Source organism: Biomphalaria glabrata, chromosome 6, assembly GCF_947242115.1.
Source record: "Biomphalaria glabrata chromosome 6, xgBioGlab47.1, whole genome shotgun sequence".
Taxonomy (NCBI): Eukaryota; Metazoa; Mollusca; class Gastropoda; family Planorbidae; genus Biomphalaria; species Biomphalaria glabrata.
Window position 1 is genome coordinate 50572511 of NC_074716.1, and position 22220 is coordinate 50594730.

The 22220-nt window shown below is 36.2% G+C and overlaps 1 protein-coding gene and 2 non-coding genes across 7 annotated transcripts in view; 1 reads left to right on the forward strand and 2 right to left on the reverse strand.

Moving 5' to 3' along the window:
* Positions 1-9272, forward strand: part of LOC106072137 (latrophilin Cirl-like) — a 110078-nt gene extending 100806 nt beyond the window's left edge. For 4 of the 5 annotated variants that reach the window (XM_056032127.1, XM_056032126.1, XM_056032128.1 and 1 more), the window contains 2 exons: positions 3728-3832; positions 5355-9272. In XM_056032127.1, coding sequence (XP_055888102.1) covers positions 3728-3832; positions 5355-6166 — 917 coding nt within the window. In that variant the 3' untranslated portion in view covers positions 6167-9272. Of the gene's footprint in view, positions 1-770; positions 854-3727; positions 3833-5354 lie in introns of all 5 variants that reach the window. The other variant, XM_056032130.1, reaches the window with a different exon arrangement.
* Positions 9273-15149: 5877 nt separating this feature from the next.
* Trnan-guu (transfer RNA asparagine (anticodon GUU)) lies at positions 15150-15223 on the reverse strand. Its single transcript has one exon. It is a non-coding gene; the product is annotated as a tRNA-Asn (tRNA).
* Positions 15224-19827: 4604 nt separating this feature from the next.
* Trnan-guu (transfer RNA asparagine (anticodon GUU)) lies at positions 19828-19901 on the reverse strand. Its single transcript has one exon. It is a non-coding gene; the product is annotated as a tRNA-Asn (tRNA).
* Between the last annotated feature and the right edge of the window lie 2319 nt (positions 19902-22220).

Sequence of the window (22220 nt, forward strand, 5' to 3'; positions counted from 1 at the left end):
TATAGGCCTAGCTGTTGATTTAGACTTAATCAATAATAAGTCTTAAGACTATAAAAGGGTGTACTTGATGTTCCTGCAGTTAAAAATAATTGTTTGCCGCAAATGGATTGATTAAAACCACTAAATATTGACCTAACTCACTAGAAACAGAAATTAAGCACCTCCACGTGGCTCACAAAAAAATTCGGAACAACCTCATTCATATTACTGCATAGAAGCTTTTGGCAAAAAATGTTTAACATTTTATAATACTGCTACTTTCAAGAGCAAATATTTACTCCCATAACTTCTACCAGGATCTTACTTTACCCTTTTAAAATGCAGACTGTCTAAATAGTTGTTAACTGCAGCATTTTTTTTATTTGATAATCAAAGTTATTGATATCACATGACCAGAAAACAGGGAGTGCGTTTCAACCCTGATCCCATGTTGAAAAGTTTTACAAATTGTAATTAAACTTTTTAGTTAGTAACTAAAAAAAATTAATTAAACTACGATTTTAACTAAACTTTTTTTTTCTAGTTAAACAATGGCCTTAACTAATTTTTTTTAGTTAAACTAAAAGTTTCTAACTTTTTAGTTAACTTTTGCCCATCACTATACACTACAGTGCTCAACTATCACTCTACAGATTGCATGCTTAAAAATTTATTACTTATAATCAAATTTTCTTGTTCTCAATAGTGATAGTCGATGTGAAATTCTCTTCCTGTAAAATCTATGTGTTGGGTATATTAAGTCATATCATTTGTTATCAAACCTTTTTCAGGTGGTAACACCTTGGCATTGCAGGGTGACCTTAATCCTAGTCGAAGACAGTCTGTGTACTCTCAGCTGACCCAGCGCTCAACGGTTTCAATCTTTGTTTTTTTTATTTCAGCTTCAGTAGACATACTGCGAGGGAAATTGCCTTTTGTTTTGCACCTGAGTTATTCCACTTTGCTGTCACTTTTATTGTAAATCGTAGTTGATTAATTTTTGTCTAGTGTTCCACTGGTAGTGTTATATTTGTTTTGTAAAAAATGGGTGCTTCAAACTCTGATGGCTATGTAAGATTGGTTGAGAAAGAAAATCAGTCTAATATGGCTATGTAAGATTGGTTGAGAAAGAAAATCAGTATAATATGGCTATGTAAGATTGGTTGAGAAAGAAAATCTGTCTAATATGGCTATGTAAGATTGGTTGAGAAAGAAAATCTGTCTAATATGGCTATGTAAGATTGGTTGAGAAAGAAAATCTGTCTAATATGGCTATGTAAGATTGGTTGAGAAAGAAACTCAGTCTAATATGGCTATGTAAGATTTGTTGAGAAAGAAAATCAGTCTAATATGGCTATGTAAGATTGGTTGAGAAAGAAACTCAGTCTAATATGGCTATGTAAGATTTGTTGAGAAAGAAACTCAGTCTAATATGGCTATGTAAGATTTGTTGAGAAAGAAAATCAGTCTAATATGGCTATGTAAGATTTGTTGAGAAAGAAACTCTGTCTAATATGGCTATGTCAGATTGGTTTAGAAAGAAAATCAGTCTGTTAACTTTTGTTATAATACTGCAAAGGTAGAGGGTAGCATTAAGCTTCAAGATTCTGCATTAGAACTATTTAAACTATTTGTAGGGCTGGGTATTTATCACTAATACTAATTAACAATGATTTTTTATGCTTAGATTTTTTCAATACAGGTATTTGAAGTATATATTTTTGGGACTGGATATGTATCACTATTATGATACTATCCATTACCTACATGCATAGGTATATTACGTTTTTTATCAAATATTAACAATGCTTCTGTGTGGCCAGCAAACTGACCACAACAAAACAAATGTCCATTGGAAATGAGAGGAATCATGATCATTCAAATTCCATCCCCAACAGAACTTAACCCTGGAATGTCCATTTTCATCTGATCAATACTGTTACTTTAGCCTCTACATAAGTTTGAATAGTCTACTATTACCTATGTGGGAAGCGTGGTCGAGAGGCCAAGTGAGCTTGAACTTGGCTTGGCTTGGCTACCTAGAAGGGGCTCGAGGTTCGACACCCGACTCGGGCAGAGTCAGTGTTTACTGAGCGCCTAAAGGCAGCACCGAAAATCAACCCCTAGATACCCCCTCCCCCCTCACTGGTCCACAAATGAGATTGGACCAAAAGCGCTCTGAGCATGCTATAAGCATGAAAGTGGCGCTATATAAAAGCTATAATAATATAAAAGCTATAATAATAATATGTTAATTATTGCACTATAAGCTTTGTTTTTCTGTTGTTTTTAAGCTTTTGAACTATTTCTTGCCTCAACATACTTACATACGTACACCTGTTTTATATCAATTAAAAGTTGTTGGTTTTCTTGTCCTGATGTGTAGGATGTCAGTCAGTTTGTAACCCAATAGTTTTTTGTTTTTGGATTTAGATTTTGAAGATGCAAGTCATACGATAAAGGTTTTGTGATGCTTATCTTATGCTTAGCATTCCTCTCAAGCACTTAACACTTCTGTTAAGCTTATCTTCCTAACATATATGTTATGCTTATTTTTCTAACGGTTATGTTAAGCTTATCTTTTGAACATTTCCACAATACTTATCTTATCACAATTTTCAGATCCTAACACACTCACTAAACTGTTTTGTAGTTGCCTCCTAGACACATCAACTTTTTAACATTACATTGTAGTGGGAGACAATCATTTCTGAAAAGTGCTTCTCATCAGTTATAGATTTTCCTCTTACATTCCATCCCCAAAGCTTCTGTCCTAGTGGTAGAGGAGGACAGTGTCTGAAATTGAAATTTTAATAGTTGTGAAGAGACCCCAAAGCTGATAAGATTTTATATATGATGGCCTCCCATCCTTGAGGGAATAGGGAATCATTTGAGACTTACAACACTGTGAATCAAAGTCTTCAAAAATATAAGAATATAATTTAAGAATGGAAATGTGTATCCTGTATGTAGTTATCAACCTTATTTCTGAAATCAGCAGACGTCAGTATTTGCTGTGGAACTTTTTTCCTGATAACTTTATGACTAACTCATGCACCAGTACCATACTAACACCTTCACTTTAGTGTCTCAGAATTTGTTCTAGAGCTTTTAAAAGCTTGACGACTTATAAAAACTAAAATCATTTTTATCATTGTAGTTGCTGTGGGTTTTTTTAGTACCATATTATTTTAAAAGGTTTGATAACATACAGTGGAACTTTTTAATCCACTACTGTTTGGGAATTACTTAGCATGGAATTTAAAATGTTGTTGTTTTTTTAATTAATAATTCTATTATGATATAGACATCTCAAGTGTCATTTTAATAACACTTTATGAATTTGCATTGCTTTGATAAAGTACCAAATAATGTTTCCTTTGCCTTCCGTGTTGAATATAATGTAAAGCTGTTTAATGGCCTTTTGACAATGGTGTCATGTGGACAGTACAATGACCAACCTCTTTAATTTTTACTTGAACTAATTTCAGATTCTTGTAGTGAATTAATTCAGATCCTAAAAATCCTGACATTCAAAACCCCTAACCCTAAACCATAGCCGATAATTTCCCACTCATTCCCCATGTCCCATTACTGCATCTATTAATGTTCATGTTTTGGGTTTTTCCATTACTAGAATAGTTTGTTTGTTTGTTGTTGTTTTTTTGCTGAAAGTATACTAAAAACTTAAATGATAGTATTTATTGTCTTTGTTCATACACCTAAATATGTACCGGTATGCTTTCAGGTCTCTTTACCTCGACCACAAATCATCATGGAAACAAAAACAGACTCTCAGTGGTGACCTTGAATGGAACCTCCACATCCACACTTCCACCAGATTCTAGGAAAAGTGAGTACTAATAATAGATAAGTGAGTACTAATAATAGATAAGTGAGTACTAATAATAGTTAAGCAAACAAGTCAAAAGTCCTGGATACATTTTTTGTCCATTATTCGTCTGTAATGGCTACAACATTAAAATTATCGTCGTGATTAACCCATCTAGGAGAAAAAAATTCAGGAGCCGGTGACTCTTGGTTTGAAGCACACAGTGTTGTACTTTGCAGACCCTGTGGCATACCTGACTCAAAAGTGTATTGGCTATTGCCATTAGTTTGGACCCAACAGCTGTGTTCAGGGCTGGCCTCAGGCCACTTCAACCTATGCGGCTGCAAAGGGACCTGCACTTTCGTAGGCCCCCGCGCTAATTCTAGGTGTAAATTATTTAATTAAACTATTTTAACTTATAACAGGGTTCCCAAGGCCTCCTGATTTTCCAGGAGCTAATGGAAGTCTCCTGAAATGATTAAATTCTCCGGAAAACGCATACAAATCTCCTGAAAAATAGGAAAAAAATTGTCATATTGGGGTGTCATTCAATTACTTGTTGTCAACAATTCATGAACGATTGGGCAATTCTTGCTTTTGAGTGTGATCTATGTAGGAAACAGAATTTTGATGATATACTGTATGACTTCGATACACACAAGTCTTGTAAAGTTAATTTGATGGTGAATTTTTTACATATTAAAGAATGAACAAAATGCAAAGACCAATTTATTTTCTAATATAAAATATTAATTTTCAATTATCATCCTTATCCCCACCCAGACAGGGTGCTGCGCAATCTGTTTCGCATAAGACCCTGCGATTGTTAAGGCTGAGTCTGGCTGTGTTGATAATTTTCTAACTTTAACCAATGTCCAAGATAATTTTCTAACTTTAACCAATGTCCAGGCTCCAGTCTTCTCATACCTGAGATAAGCCACATAGTCGTTACAACTGAAGAAGACCAAAGAAATTAACTCCTTTTGTTATTCTGACTCCTCTGGTATTCACTCCCTTGATAATCTAATTTGTTTATTGTTTCGTTTTTTTGTGGCTTTTGAAAAAGTGTCCTCTCTGTTTTGTAGCACAATGTTTATTATATATAATAAATAATTTTTCTTGGTCTTCTTCTATCAACTCACTCTGTCTGTCTGGTAAAAAGTTTGTACACCTTATTTCTCCCACACCCATTCTCGGACCAACCTGAAACTTTACACAATTATTTATTGACATAAACAAGACATGAATCAATAAAAAAGTAACTTATTAGACAATTAATTACTGGTAATTAATTATTTTGTTTAATATCAAAAAGATAAAACTTATACTTAAGTATTTACAGATATGGCTAAATTTGTTGGGTTTAGTTTAGTTTATTGGTAATTAATTTTTTTTTGCTTGATAAGGGAAATAACTTGTACATTATTGGTAGATATAGTTTTAAGGACAGAGTTCTTCCCCTTTAGGTAAGTTTTGTATTTTTTATTTTTTTAAATGAAATTTTTTTTTTATTTTTTTTTATATTTTTTTATTTTTTGTCCAGATTCTTATCTCAATGACCATTATGCTGAGAACAAGATAGATTTGACTGATATCAACATTAACTGCAGAAAGATTAGCTTTGCGCCAAACCCCACCATCCCAGAGTACACTCTGCCAGAGTCGCCTGTACTCTATGACAAAGAGCTGTCCTATGCTGAGACACCATCGTTGTCTTACGATGAAGTGACAGACCCTTCAGATGCATTCTCTGATGTCCTGCATTCCGATGATGTCTACACTGAGATAAAACAGAGTGATAACTCTAGTGACCTGTATTCGGAAACAGCCTATCCTAAATCTAATCACACAGATGAATACAGTTATGGTTTTGAAAGTAGTCCTTCTGTTACTGGCCCAGCTAGAAACCACCACCATTCAGACCATGCAGTAGTGAGACCTTCAACTCCAGTGGTCCAGAAAGTTTTCACAGATGATACCACCAAGAGAAGTCCAGTTGTTGGCATCAAATATGCTGAAAATGATGATGGTCTGAAGACTATAATCCCAAGGCCTACTGTGGAATATTTTGGGAAAAGCAACAAAGTTGCAGTCAATGATAGACAGAGCCCAAGGCTTGCTGACTACAGTCAAAGCTACAGGCCTGTTGTCCATGATGACATTAGTGACCACAGTTCTGTAGTGGAAGTGGATGGATACACTGAAAATGCTGTCGCAGAAAACGCATCAAATAACAGACAATTGCGAGCAGATGGAGAGATAGACAACAGCCACATTGACCCAGTACAGGTGATCAAACTCAAGTTTGAGAGAACCTTCAGTGACACGTCAGACAATGAGAAATCAAACATCTAGAAGTTGAAACATTTTCGACACTGCAGGAACTCTGAAACAAAACAAATCATTACTTTGAGAATTTGATCTGCTCTGGCCCTTGTGTATATTTCAAACATTTTCCAAGTTATTTGTATAGAATTTTTTCCTGTGTGCCTTGGTTTGAACTGTTATGTTGAGGGAATTCTTGATGTAACCTCTGTAATATATAAGCTAATTATTCTATTATTATTTGCTCTCAAAAACTGTAAGGAAACCTAGAAATAGTTCATTGTTTCTACATTGTGGCCTAATTTAGAATAGACCTGTTGTTTTCCAGCTATTCAATGTCCTGGCATGTTAGAGATTTCTTGGTTGAGCAATGTTGCTGGACACTGTCCACTGGAAGCTGTAAGAAATCTAAATTAGAGAGAGTGTGGGTGTGTAAGTAAAAGCTTTCAGACCATGCAATCTATGGGGCAGATGATGTTAAAATCATCTGTTTCTGTGACCCACTGTTAACTAGGGTATCATGTGGTCAGCACAACAAGCAACAAACCAAGTATGGTACACATTAGAGTCGGGTGGACACAGGAGCACCCAAAATTCAAAATACCATTCTTTGAACCCTAGACTCCTCGGTTTTGAAGCCAAGTGCTTACTCAGCCACAACGCCCCTGAAAATCCCCAAAAGTCATTTAGTATTCTGTGATAGGTGCCAAACCTTGTCTTAAATTTAGTTTTATACAAGAATGCAAGAAGATTAGGGCAAAAAACAAAAATTGCTTTATACAGTGACAGGTCATGTACAGTCCTGTTTAGTTTTATACAGTGACAGGTCATGTACAGTCCTATTTAGTTTTATACATATGTGTATGGGAGTCTAAGCATACAATGAAAGACCAATAAATCTAGTGATGGATTTTATTTTCATTTCTGCGGACCAGACATTTTGTGTATTTAAAAAAAAAATTGACTAAATGCGAGATAACTCCTATGCTTCTGGTAACAACATTCCTAGACATGGATGACTCCCATGCTTCTTGTGTCAACATTCCGAGGCTGCTTCGGACAGAATGTGTTCATAAGATTCATAGTATTGCCAACCTTAGGCAGGTTGGGAACCTGGGAACTGGGTGGAAGAGAACACCAGTTCCAGTGCATGTTCCTGTGACATGTGGGTCTTGCTTCAATAATTTTGGTAGACATCTTGTTCTTTGCCTGTGCTTCTAATACATGTATTAATCCACCACAAAGTTGAATGAGGATGTTTGATGATCCATACGACTGGAGTTCCATTGCATCCCAGAAGTCCAGTCGTTGGCGTGTTGTGTTGTCATATAACTCTTGTTCCTTTGTTTTTATCTGTACACTGCTAAACAATCATTCATTCCATCCTAGTCAACATTTCATCCAGTTGTCTATATTTTTGTTTGTTATCTAGCTAAACTATTACATGACATATTTTATATCATGACAGAGTTCTGAGTTCTTATTATCTTTATTCTGGTGACCCAAACATGACTAATGTCAATTTTTTAATATTTTTTTTTAAACCCTGTGATGTAGATAAATGTAAGATTGTAATATGAATGTCTTGAATGATAAAAGTCTTTATTCCCTAACTATCCTAGCCTTAGTTTCTACTTGTTACCGTTACCGGTATATATTACCATTTTTTTTTTGTACTGAAACACAGCAGACAATTGCTCACAGAGAATATTCGCGTATAATGTTTAGAAATCTGCAATCTGCAATGTCATTTCCCAGAATAATTAATGACTAATGAACCTAAAATTTTAATGATAGATCTAGTTATGCTTATTTGTATATAAAAATGTAAAAGATTTTTTGTTTACTTACTTTGAAGTCAATGTTGTTTTATTCAAACTTCTTTCAAAATTATGCCATCCACTTTGCTTATCTTTGATTATATCATTTTGGTTATAATAAAGTATTTGTAAAAGCCCATTGTCTAAATTGACCATCAAGAGGGGAAATAATCAGTTAATGACCTAGTATGTTAATTATGAAAAGGATGTTGAGTTAGCATTAAACTAGAGAATGGCATTAAAAAAAATGTTTTCAACTTTGAATGATTTGTTGTTGCTGTTTGTTTGTTGATATAAAAACTAATCATTGTGGACAAGTGGAAGATGTACATTAATGTTCTCATTCAAAAATCTAATGTTCCAAACACATTTTTATGTTCCAAACACACACACACACACACACATACTCTCACACACAATTGCTCAGTTCACTGAATAGTGATATGCATTGTACATCAATTAAATGCAAAATGTGCAACACGAGAATTAAGAATACATCTTTTTCTGTGCTTTGGAAATGTCTTACAATATATCAGTGGATTATAACAATGACAAAAAAAATAACACCCCAACAAATTAGTTTATAATTTGTGCACATTTTATTTTCAAAGTTGTCTCCCTTGTATCGCAGAGAAGCATGATTCGAATTTTTTTTTAAGGGGGGGGGGGGCAGGTTTTTGTTTTACATAAGTTATTCTTATTGACACTGTGTCATACAAATATTTTAAAGTTTGGAGTAAAAGCCCGTCTCAAATAGGTTTTTAAAAATTGTAGTTTATCAGGTTAAAATGTGAGATAGATTGTTTTTGTTCTAAAGTTATTTTTCATGTATGTATTCTTTTCATGTTGTTCCATTCATGTATATACAATCACACCAGATCTAGCAAAGAGAAAAAATTTAGATTTCCTTGACCTAATATAAGTATTATATGGAATAATATGGGCAGATTATGCATTCACACCACAAGCTATTGTAACATCAAGGCTTGCGTAACTCATTCTTTATATGTTCACATGTTTAATGGCACCCATCCTTTTTGATGAAATCAATGTCAAAACCTGCTAATTATATTGTTTACATCACCAAAAATTTTTTTTTTATATACCCGGTAACGAGTATTGGTCAAGGGAGTTAATATATTTATTATAATTAGACTTTCAACTATGGTTACCTACCCATTCTTTTTTTTTTGTTTAAATATGTAATCTCTCACTAAATTTAGTGAAGTTCATTTTGTGATGAAATCTGTTATGTACATATTTTTTTTCTTGTTTTCAAATATATTGCTGAATAAATATCCAATATGCTGTAATTAGTTATCTCCTCTTGTTTACTTTTTGCTTTTGGTTGGTGTGTTTTGCTTGTTTAATTTTTAAAATTCCTTGCAATTTTATTCTGCAATGGAAAGTAGACCGTATACTGCTAATAAAAGTAAAGTACCTCTTTCAGACCTTGTGGTCTATAGGGCAGATGATGTAAAGGTCATCTGTTTCTGTGGCCCACGGATAACTAAGTTGTCATATGGCCAGCACAATGACCAACCGCCTTTACTTTTCCCCAACTAATGTCAGGTACCCTTTAGAGCTGGGTGGACTCAGAGCTGTCCAGAGATCACAAAATTAACAATCCCAGTCTTAACCAGGATTCGAACCCGGGACACCCAGTTCGGAAGTCAAGCACTTTAAAGCTCATGCCTCCTGTATACTGCTAATAATGACATTAAAACATTTTGTTACGTTTACATAAAGAATGAAATAGTTAGGACTTTCTAAGATTTAAATTGTGTTTCAAACAAAAGTGTGGCTTAAATTTTGAATTAGTATTAATTGATAAAAAGATAAAACACTGAGCCATAACCTATAAAAACAAAACATACGGTAATAAAATGCTCAGTAAGAAGCTATGATAAACATACATTTCTTATTCCTTATGCTAGGACAAATTCATTGGGGGTGATTGCTGAGTGTTGCAGTGCTTAGCTTTGGAACCGAGAGGTTCCCCCCCCCCCCAACTCCATTAGGTACCTGACATTAATTGGGGGAGAGTTGCTGTCTCCATGACACCCTCGTTAACAATGGACTACAAACATAGAGGAGCTTTACAATATATGCCCTAAAGATTTTCTTTACCTATCCCTTAGTCACGTTGGGGCACTATGCAAGATTTGACGACCGTCTTTCTCCATTCCTCTATGTCTTTTTGCCTAAGTTAGAACCTCTTTCAACGGCAGGCCTGTCCATTCTTTTATATTGTCCTTCCATCGCTTTCTTTGTCTTCCTCTTCTTCTTTTTCCTGGTACTGTTCCCTGAAGGAAGGTCTTTGCGAGCCCAACAGACCTTGTAATATGGCCATAGATTACAAAGTTTGAAAGGGGTGCTTTACTAGGACAAAGAGCTCCTTCTTCCCTAGTGCCAAATAGAGCATGTTGCGGATTGCCTGGATCAGCCAGGGAAAACAGATAACTTAGCAGAGTTAAGTCTCGAATCAACAGGCACGACTAGATTCACACATGGATACGTGTAGGGTGGAATAATTTGTTAAGGTGGTTTATAAGATAGCATCTCTCGAGTGTCGTGTTTTCTGTGGAATCTATTCCAGTGTAAAAGGCATTCACTTTGTATTATGTTGTCCACGTACTTATCCCTACGCCTGTTGACAGCTCTAGAAATAGTCTCTATATCGTTCTAACTCTGCTGTGCACACCAATATTTACAGTGCACATGGTGCGCATCGCACCGTTCAGGTCCAAGGCCGAAAGACATTGTCATGAAAAAAAAAAAAAAAAAAGACGTAACAGAGTTCCGCCCAGAGGCAGATAGAAAAAGAGACGCCATTTTACCTTCAATGAGGAGACGAGAGTAAAAGAAACTGTTCTGGTCGTTAATGTTAAGAGGTTCTGTAGTAAATAAGTTCTCGAAGTGTCGTCTGTTGGCCTGTGTCGGGAGGACGTTCCTTGGGAAAGGAACACTTATATGTGTAAGTGCAGTATTCCAAACACTTATATGTGTCAGTGCAGTATTCCAAACACTTATATGTGTCAGTGCAGTATTCCAAACACTTATATGTGTCAGTGCAGTATTCCAAACACTTATATGTGTCAGTGCAGTATTCCAAACACTTATATGTGTCAGTGCAGTATTCCAATCACTTATATGTGTCAGTGCAGTATTCCAAACACTTATATGTGTAAGTGCAGTATTCCAAACACTTATATGTGTCAGTGCAGTATTCCAAACACTTATATGTGTAAGTGCAGTATTCCAAACACTTATATGTGTCAGTGCAGTATTCCAAACACTTATATGTGTAAGTGCAGTATTCTAAACACTTATATGTGTCAGTGCAGTATTCCAAACACTTATATGTGTCAGTGCAGTATTCCAAACACTTATATGTGTCAGTGCAGTATTCTAAACACTTATATGTGTCAGTGCAGTATTCCAAACACTTATATGTGTCAGTGCAGTATTCTAAACACTTATATGTGTCAGTGCAGTATTCCAAACACTTTATGTGTAAGTGCAGTATTCCAAACACTTATATGTGTCAGTGCAGTATTCTAAACACTTATATGTGTCAGTGCAGTATTCCAAACACTTATATGTGTCAGTGCAGTATTCTAAACACTTATATGTGTCAGTGCAGTATTCCAAACACTTATATGTGTCAGTGCAGTATTCTAAACACTTATATGTGTCAGTGCAGTATTCCAAACACTTTATGTGTAAGTGCAGTATTCCAAACACTTATATGTGTCAGTGCAGTATTCCAAACACTTATATGTGTGAGTGCAGTATAGCAGTGTGCGACTGCCGTTCTAGAGACAGTACTGGCTAAGAATAATGACAATGACTTCGATTCCGAAGATTAAGGATGAGTGCAGTGTTTCACATGACTACGCAAACCCAGTTGTGACCTGCATATTTATTTTTTTTACATCTAATGCAGACAAAGCCGTTGTCCGCCGGGGGTCTATTTAAGTTTTCATTGCGCCTTCTGTGTGTGTCCCGCGGTCTTCGTGAGAGCCCTCCAACTGTCTCTTTCAGGGACTATCTACTATCAGCTTCTTTTCTCTATGCTAGTGAGGGCAATATGGCGCCTTAGTTGATCTATCTAGCGCTTACCGGAGCACCTCTAAGGTAATTGCGGGGGTGGCTAAGATACAGGCAACTTAAAGCTCAATGTGCAGATAACTCTGTGGTAGACCTGAAGTGTATTTCGTCATTGTGTAAATAATCATCCAAATTCTCTACCTTCGTTTGAGTTCCTTGATTAAATTGATTAAATTAAAATCTTGATGCTCAAAAAATCAAACGGTTGGCCGACATGTATGTGTGTCACTCAGTGGCGTAGCATCCATGGCGCGAAGGGGCTCAATGAAACCTGGCCCACGACCATTAGGGGCCCACTGCGCTTGGGCCCATGACACTTGACTTGTTGAGAACTTGGGGGAGGGGTGACACCAAAGTGAAAAAATAATTTCTCTTTTGTAAAAACCGATAAAAAATAGAATGTAAAAAGCTCCCTCAAAAATTCCTGAACGTTGTATCAACATTAATAATAACCTCAAAACCAGTGTTTGAAGCTTAAATGTAAGGATTCGCTTTGCATCAGGTTTGTAAATTGTAATGGTGGCTAGCCCTGGCCGTGCGTTTAAAGTGACAATCGTTTCCATATCGTCCCATTCTTTTTCCTTGTCTGTTCATAAAACCATTGGTAGTAGTACAGGCGTGGAGGGGGGATGGGGAGAGTTTGGTTAAGAAACAGGAATGGTCCTGAGTGTCACGAATTAAAATTTCAATACAGCTGCAAATTATTCAGTTTTTTCAAAGCTCAATATGTTTTTATTGTGTTTTGTATTTAAAATATGTAATATTATCACTTCATTTTAAAAAGTGGCGGTGTTCTTTATTCCAATCTTAGCGTTCAGGCTGATCAGTCAGCTGGTAAACGCACCAACAAAATCATTAACTATGAACAACTTTGTAATGAACATGAGAAACTGATCTTGTTTTGGCCACTCGCTAATGCTCCTATATCTGCGACTATGACTTTATAAATGATGAACTCCATCGGGTATAGTACAATGAACAGTGTATTTGATCAGGAACTATATACAACTTCTCAATAACCTTGACTGCTCAACGTGGAGGCGTTAACCTGTTTGTCTTGTGTGTTATTGTAAGTGAAAGTATAATCTGGTAGTCTGACATAAAAACAAATTAGTCTGACATAAAGAAAATTAGTCTGACATAAAGAAAATTAGTCTGACATAAAAAAAAACTATTGAATCCGAAGAAGTTTACAGTGTGAATGTAAGACATTTAATCAAGACGATGCGTCCTCGAAAGTCTTCATCGCATTGTTTTGTTGTCTTCTGTATTGTATACAAAATGTTAATGTAATCATTGTATCAGAATAAAAAGGAGATGAAATCTAAACCAAATAAAAACAATATTTGATACTTAGCAAGCCAAAGAAACATCAGTGTTAACATAGGAATCGTTAAACTTGAATAGGTTTGTGCTATTGCAATGAATGAGGGCAGGTTTATAACAAGATCTAAAAGATAAATAACTAATTTGATCGTAGAATAGTGCCTTTCACTGACCAATGCTTAGTATTTGCTTGAAACTTGGTTTAATCTACGCCATATATTTATACAAAAACATCAGAAAATTGCTATGAATTTTCAAATTTGACAGGAAATCAAAGCCCAACAGATTCAAAACGAGATATTAGATCTGTTGGGTAATGCAGTTCTGGAAAAAATACCGGTACTATAGGATATCAATTCTGTACCATTTGTCTTTTTCATTGGTGGCAGCGCTCAAGTCAAATAAAAAGTTGAAATCAAATTTGTATTATTTTTTTTTGATAGCCCTTCTGTTTAGTGATATCCGTTAACGGAACATCTAAAAGAAATAGAAATTAGATAGTCATTTCTAGGTTTTCATATATGTGAGTATCAAACGTCAGCAAAATTTGCTGAACAAATGCTCCAAGTAATTAAAAAAAACATTTATCCTTAAATAAACAACTAGGCTAGAGCTATGAAGGTGCTTCCAATATGATTGGATACTAGAATGGCTTTTGGGAATTGTTTCATCAGAAGCCGCTCGCGCATTAAGAAATAGATGCACTGGTTTCTTACTTTGCTACATAAAAGGGCATAAAAATTTTAGTAAATAAATATTAGATCTATTTACTGTTAAATAATGGACGTAGAACTAGATACTAGTTTGTATCAATGTTTCAAAGTTTTACACCTTGAACTGTTTTAGGAATGTCATTGTGTAGAAAGAATGGGAGCTAGAACTCATAAAATATTTCTTTATCTATTTGAAACTCCGTTAACTCGTTTCATTCTGTTCAAAAATTGTACAAACATTGGCTTTTAATTCGTGTTGGAGTTCTAACAGAGTCAATCGTAATAAGATGATTAAAAAGCTACTCTACTTTCATTGGAATGTCTTTTGGTCAATGTACCGCTACATTCAGATTACTCAATTGTTTTGTCTTACATTGTATTCGTCTTATTGGAGGAGGGGGCCCACCATTATATTCTTGAACCCGGGCCCACGAGTATCATATTACGCCACTGGTGTCACTAGGTGTGAGTGTGTTTATAGCTTTAAAGTAGAGAAAGAAAGAAAAAAAAAGCAAAATACCACCAAAAAAAAAAAAATAGGCCTACTGTAAAAAAAAAATAGGCCTACTGTAAAAAAATAAATAAATAAAATAGGCCTACTGTAAAAAAAAAAAAAAAGGCCTACTGTAAAAAAAAAAAAAACTACTGTAAAACAAAAGTAGGCCTACTGTAAAAAAAAATAATAAAAAGCTTATTTAAGTGTATGAAACGCAAAACTATTGCCATTAATCTTAATGCTCCATGTCCTATTAAATCAAAATTTAAAAATTACTTTTAATGGATTAATTAATTTATTGATTATCTATTGTCATCGGCTAGGGCCTAATTGTGCAAAATTTTAACTTGATCCGATATTGGGAATAGGGAGAAATAAACATATACCAAATCTGTACCGGACAGACAGTAAAGTTTACTGTAACAAATGTTTTACAATCTAGAAATCAGATCAAACTTTCCTTTTTTTATTTATACAGACCTGAAATTACAGGCAAAAAAAAAAAAAAAAGGCGAGTTAATTTATTTAATAAGGAAAAAAATTACCGTCCCTGGGTGGGCTCGAACCACCAACCTTTCGGTTAACAGCCGAACGCGCTAACCGATTGCGCCACAGAGACGCCTGCAAATTGACCAGTTTGAAGAATATCAAGATCAAAACGTAAAGGTGGACCGTGGACGAGGTTGATTTGTTTTGTTTTTTTTGAACACCTTGGGGGCCCAACCTATGAACCTTGATGACTTCCCTCGTTAATTTCCTCCTTTTTTGGGGTCGTTAGCCTACTGTCCGGCTTTTCACTCAGAAGTTTATTGCGATCGCATATTGTCTTATCTTATAAATTACAGACGTTACTTCAAAAGAGAAGAGAATTGCGTCCTACGCGTATCCCTGTGTCCTGGCTGATTCAGTGTTTTGTATATTATAGCTACTTTACTTTTTAGTCCTAAGGAAAATTTGTCTTACAATGTGTCTTACAATGTGTCTTACAATGTGTCTTACATTGTGTCTTGCAGTGTGTCTTACAATGTGTCTTACAATGTGTCTTACAATGTGTCTTACAATGTGTCTTACAGTGTGTTTTGCAGTGTGTCTTACAATGTGTCTTACAATGTGTCTTACAATGTGCTTTGCACCAAACAAAACATTATAACTATAGGGAAGAAAAATGTACATTCAAACCAGACTCACTCTTAATTTAGCCTACATGTGAAAAGTTTATATGAAATATTTTGTTTCATGCTTAGATTGCCAGGGGAACAAAAGAGTGTTTGTGTCTGTTTGTCTTTACTATCGGTGTCTTATTGTATCTCTTTTGTGATGGTAAAATCACAAAATCCTGACCCAAAAGGTGATTTTTTTTATTTCAAGAATCTTTTTAGCTTTTTTATGGATGTTTGTCTCAAACAGCTGCCCAAATGTGGTTTGTTTTTTTGCCAATGACCTTTTCGCTATCATTAAATGAGGTCATTTTTCAAAGTAATCGTAACTTTTGCTACCCTTGCTGATGTAATCAGTATTTGCAGTGAAATTTAATTTGTTGTGTAGGATAGTACCTAGGTGTTTGTTTTTTGTTTTTTTCAATAGTCTCTCCAGCTACAGAAACAACATCATGTACCTTCGTTTCCCTACGAAAATGGAGTATCATTTCTTTGGTTTCTTTACATTTAATAATAACAAATAATCTTTACAGTATTTTTTCAATGTGTTCAATTTCTCTGAAATACTCATTTACGTTTGAGCTCTCTGAGAGCAGGACAAGAAGAGCCCCATCATCAGCGAATTTTGTAAAAGAGCAAAAAAAAAAAAAGACTATCGAATTGAAAATCATAAGTGTTAAAAAATAAACCACAGTGGCGATGTCACAGCCCCTTTGGGCGCCCCTGTGTTGACTATATATATATATATATATATACATTGATATTACATTGTTTAGATCTCTAGGTCAAAAATTCATTAGCCCACAGTAGGCCCTATTATGTGAATATTCGTTTTATCTCGCGACTTTATTTTGCGTGAGTTCTTTCTATTTTCTTGAGTTCACGGTCCCAAAAACAGAGGAAGCATATTAGTCTAACCGACTTTAGCCTAGGATTAAATAGCATTTTAACTTCGTGTTCTTGATTGATTTGTCAAAATTTATTTGATAAAACCCTAAAAATTTATTTGATAAACCCTAAAAATTTTTGTTGATAAACCCTACAAAATTATTTGATAAAACTCCTAAAAATTTATTTGATAAAACCCTATAAATTTATTGGATAAAACCCTAAAAATTTATTGGATAAAACCCTAAAAATTTATTTTGTAATTCATTAATTTTGTCAACATGTGAATTTCATGATCATGTTTTAGTTATTGTAACACTTAGATAGGCCTATGTTGAGTATTGAATTGGTCTCTGTACCAGGTGAGTAACACCTAGATAGGCCTATGTTGAGTACCAGGTTTATCATGAATACGATAAGCAGTTTTTTTAATTTGTTTTAGTTTTAAAATCCTTTGTGTTGACGGTCGTTGGCTTGTAGCACCAAACTGCTGGCAGACAACTACACCACTGTAAACATATTTTAATTTATAAAACTTGAAATAACTCGAATAGCTGAAGAAAACTAAATATAACTTTTATTACAATATAGACAAATGTAACTTTAGATTAAATGAAATAAACGGATATTTAAACAAATCTAATGCACAAATTGTTAGACAAATTTCCATACGGACAATAAAGATTATTATTATAATTATTATGTTAGAAATGAACGAGTAGTCATTCTCTGGCGCTGCCAGGGTCGAGTTTCGCTAAAGAGAAACAAAATTCATCGTAGTCCCTTTAACAGTTTCCACTGAGGAATTTTCTGGTGATGTGGCAGGTCTGCAGCAGTACCGCCTTCTGACAGGCAACGAAGATGTTCCTAGGAATGTTAAGGGCCTTGAAGGTGTCTGTGAGGTCAGTTGTTATTATCCCCTCGGTTGATATAACAATGGGGTATATTGTTATTTTGGACAATTTCCATAGACGCTTAATCTCCAAGCCTAGGTTCCCATATTTTCTTTGTTTTTCTATCTCAGTTTTTCTTAAATTATGAGACAGTGGTACGGCGATATCGATAATGGTAGCGGTTTTTTCTTTTTTATCGATGAACAGCAGATCCGGGCGATTGAAATCTACCGTTTTGTCGGTCAGAATAGGCCTATCCCAGTACAGCAGATGTTCAGTAGACTCGAGAACCTCTTGCGGAGAGTATTTATAATAAGGGGGAGTGTCCTTACCGATCAATTTGTACGTCAAAGCCAGGTGTTGGTGTATTAACTTTGCAACTTGGTTATGGCGACCTAGGTAGGCTGATTCTGATAGGGCTGGACATCCTGCCATAATGTGTTCAATCGACTCGCCCACATTTCCACATTTTCGGCATTTGTCGACAACATTGAGTTTCAGGATATGCTTCTCGTAATTTTTTGTCCTGATTACTCTGTCCTGTATTGCTGTAACAAAGCCTTCTGTTTCAGGGTAGAGATGACCTGCTTTGAGCCATGTTAAGGAAGCAGCCTTGTCGATGTTGTCCCCATGTAATGAAGCCGGAAATTTTCCGTGGAGTGTTTTTTCTTCCCATTGGCGAATCTCATGCCCTACGTCGTCCAAACCGATATTGACATCAGCATTGTGTAGGTTCAGAGGTGTTGCATCGGAGTCGTATTTCCGTAGGAAGGAAACTAATTTGTTGCTGGAGACGAGCAGTTTTGATCGTATTTTTAAAACTTGCATCTTACACAATTTGAAGATGTTCTGCAATCCACGACCCCCATCCTTCCTGGGCAGGTATAACCTTATGGTGGAGGACTTGGGGTGTAGACATCGAAACTTGGTTAGTAATTTTCTAGTGAGTCTGTCAATGTCATGTAGGTCGGTGTCAGTCCATTTGATCACACCGAACGTGTAAAGGTATTATTATTATTATTATTATTATAACTCACAATAAAAATATACGTCCTTATACTCTGGCATTCTTGGAGTCGTTTGGTTTAATTAACAAAGCTTAAGACAGCGCCGCTTATCTTGCAATCATTCTACTAACATTCAATGAATGCTCCCTGTCAAGAACTAACAATAAATACTCCCTGTCTTTAATATAACTAGGAAATACACACACACACATACACACACTCCATAATACTCATTAAATTCAGTCGAGTCGTAACACACCAGCTCTCTCATAAAAAGATGACAATTTTCTCAGCTCTCTCCTTCGTGAACTAGTGTGTGTATATTGTAAGGTGTTTCGCTGTTGCAAATATGTCTGACTTCTGTAAACCTTCAATTACTCTGCAGATGTTTAAGCGTCTTGTTTGCGGGCGTACAATTTCATTTGGGATTTGACTAAGCAAACACACAATACAAATTACTCGTGACTAAGTCTTGGAATTTGACTAAGCAAACACATAATACAAATTACACGTGACTAAGTCTTGGGATTTGACTAAGCAAACACATAATACAAATTACACGTGACTAAGTCTTGGGATTTGACTAAGCAAGCACACAATACAAATTACACGTGACTAAGTCTTGGGATTTGACTAAGCAAGCACACAATAAAATTACACGTGACTAAGTCTTGGGATCTGACTAAGCAAACACACAATACAAATTACACGTGACTAAGCCTTGGGATTTGACTAAGCAAGCACACAATACAAATTACACGTGACTAAGTCTTGGGATTAGACTAAGCAAACACACAATACAAATTAAACGTGACTAAGTCTAGACGGTTCAACAATTTAAACGAAGTGGGATTGGCCACAGTCGAAGTCACTGTCGCTACACCATGTTGTCACTTCAAAGTCCTAATGCTACCTGATTATTAGTAATGCATAAACAACCTAGACCCCCACTACCCGTGACGTTACTAAATGTCGCGTTCAAAGTGCGTCGCTAAGGTAAATAAGCCTATTACAATATTCAACATTTCAGGGTTGTTTAAAAGAAACCTGTTAACTCCAAGGGATCTGTTGTTTTGTTGTTGTTTTGTTGTTGTTTTGTTGTTGTTTTTGATGTTGTTGTCTGTACCGGACAGACAGTAAAGTTTACTGTAACAAATGTTTTAAAATCTAGAAATCAGATCAAACCTTTCCCTTTTTTATTTATACAAACCTGAAATTACAGGCAAAAAAAAAAATATTTTTAAATGAGTTAATTTCTTTAATAAGGAAAAAAATGACCGTCCCTGGGTGGGCTCGAACCACCAACCTTTCGGTTAACAGCCGAACGCGCTAACCGATTGCGCCACAGAGACGCCTGCATTTGACCAGCCGTGAAGGATATTAAGTTTAAAACGTGTGACAACATTTTAAGGTGGACCGTGGACGAAGTTGTTTTTTATTTTATACACTTTTAATTATTTAATAACCTGTCCATCTTTTCTGTCTGTCTAAAGTCATTTGGTTTTTAAAAAATGTTTAAAAGAAAAACAAATTTAGTCAGTAGTAGGATTCGAACACACTCCAACAAACACCTGTCACAATCTTCCGACACCTCGTTGAGATGTCCATACATAGGTTCGAGATAAGATAAATCCCTTTATGAACCTTTTGACCGGGGAAAGGATGAGGAGTTGGCACTTCACCGACCACTCTGTCAGGAGACCCCCGTCTGCTAGTCGATCATTTCATCACATCTAACACCTACTAGGTCTATCACCTGTCCAACTTGTCATGAGCGTGAATTATGAACAAAAAAACAACTAATTTGACAGCCGTTTGTAGGACGTCTTTGATTGATCTCATAGAGCGTTATTTTTGTTGATAGGGTAATTACATGCAATTGTTTTTGTTGATCTAAGAAAAACACTCCTGTGCTTTGCTGTTGTGTCTTATCTTTTCTTATAAAATACAGACGTTACTTTAAAAAAAAAAAGAGGATTACGTCCTACGCGTCATGCATTTAGTCATGCATGTTAACCAGTGAATTAAATTCTGCCAATCATTGGTTTTCCTGACTGGCTCGGGTAACCCATTCTATGCTCTAATACAGGGGCTCTCAACCTGTGGATCGCGACCCCTTTGGGGGTCGATTGGCGATTTGCCAGGGGTCGCCTAAGACCCTCGAAAATATGGATTGTTTTTTTGTCTATTCTTCTATTGCTGTGTGTGTTTGAGGGTGGGGGGTCGCGGCAAAGTGAGGGATTGTAAAAAGGGGTCGCCGAGCTTAAAAGGTTGAGAACCGCTGCTCTAATAGCACTAGGGAAAAAGGAGCACTTGTACGAATTTGTCCTGGCATATGGAACGAGGAATGTACAAAACAATTGATTAACTGAGATAGCAAAAAAAGGCTTTTAAAATACAAGATATGAAACATTCGAGATATTTATAGATTACATTAGGCATATCTTTTTGGCTATTTGAAAAAATAAATGTTAATGACTGACAGATTAACCCTTTAGGCGCGTGTGGTAGATTAGCCGCCAAACATTAGCATCTCAATTCCATTTTGTATGCACTCATTGTAATACAGCTCGGCATTTTAAGGGTTAAGCTTCTGAAACAATGGGCCTCAAGTTGGAATCCCATTGTTGTAGACGCGGCAGGTCGTTGTGATGGCCACAGGCTGCTCTCGTCAACCGTCGGTCCAGTGACGTAGCTAGGGTGGGGGGAGGAGGGGGAGAATTTGAGAATCCCCCCCCCCCTGGCCCCCACTTGAGAGGGGCCCCCAAATGTATGTTTTTTTACATTGAAAAAATAAATATTACGCAAAATGCAGGGGCCCCCAAAAGGGTCAAGCCCCAGGGCCCCCAAACGATGGAAAGTTCCTAGCTACGCCCCTGCGTCGGTCACAGAAAGAGATAAGCTTTAAATCTTCTGCTCTACGGATTACAAGGGAGGTTACTGTGTACTAACATAGTTCTAATTGTGTTGAGTTACGAGATAGAGATAGAGTGTTTCCTGCTTTAATTTGTGGACGGGCTGCCGTCTCGATAGTCTTAGGTTCGAAGCCTGCCCGCCGAAATATCCCCGCCGTCCATCAGAAGGTGTGGGCTAGGATGTAATAATCTTCAGTTCTGTAGACAAAAGTAGAGACTGTCTAGAGATTGTTTGCATTCAACTTGCTAGAAGTAAGTTATTTTGTTGTTATTTTGGTTGTTATTTGGTGGTTGTTTTACTGTTATTTTGTTGCACTATATATTTCCTTGTCTTACCTGCCACTAAGCGATACGTGTATAGAGAAAGGTGAGTGGCGTGGCTTGGGAAGGGGAGGGGGGTGCTATGACCATCATGTCAAGAGAGTTGTAGGCGGTGATGGAAGGGGAGGTAAATGAATGTGAAATTCGTTGAGTATGTGGACTGGGGTTGCCTACCTTTGCCGGGGAAAAAAAAAAGGTCTGATGAACTTGATGGGGTATCTACAAGATGGGGGCGGGGGAGAGGGTTGTATGTCTTGTGAGGGCGTCGACTCCTACATTCCTCCCGTGTTATGCGGGGATCTAGATCAGAATCAGGTCTATGTGGTTCTGATTTTTTTGTTTCTGCGGTTTCGGTATCTCGCGATATAGACGAGTTCGTAACACTTGTTAAATCAAGGGAACCTTCACTTGTGGTGTCACGCTGTTATAGCAAGG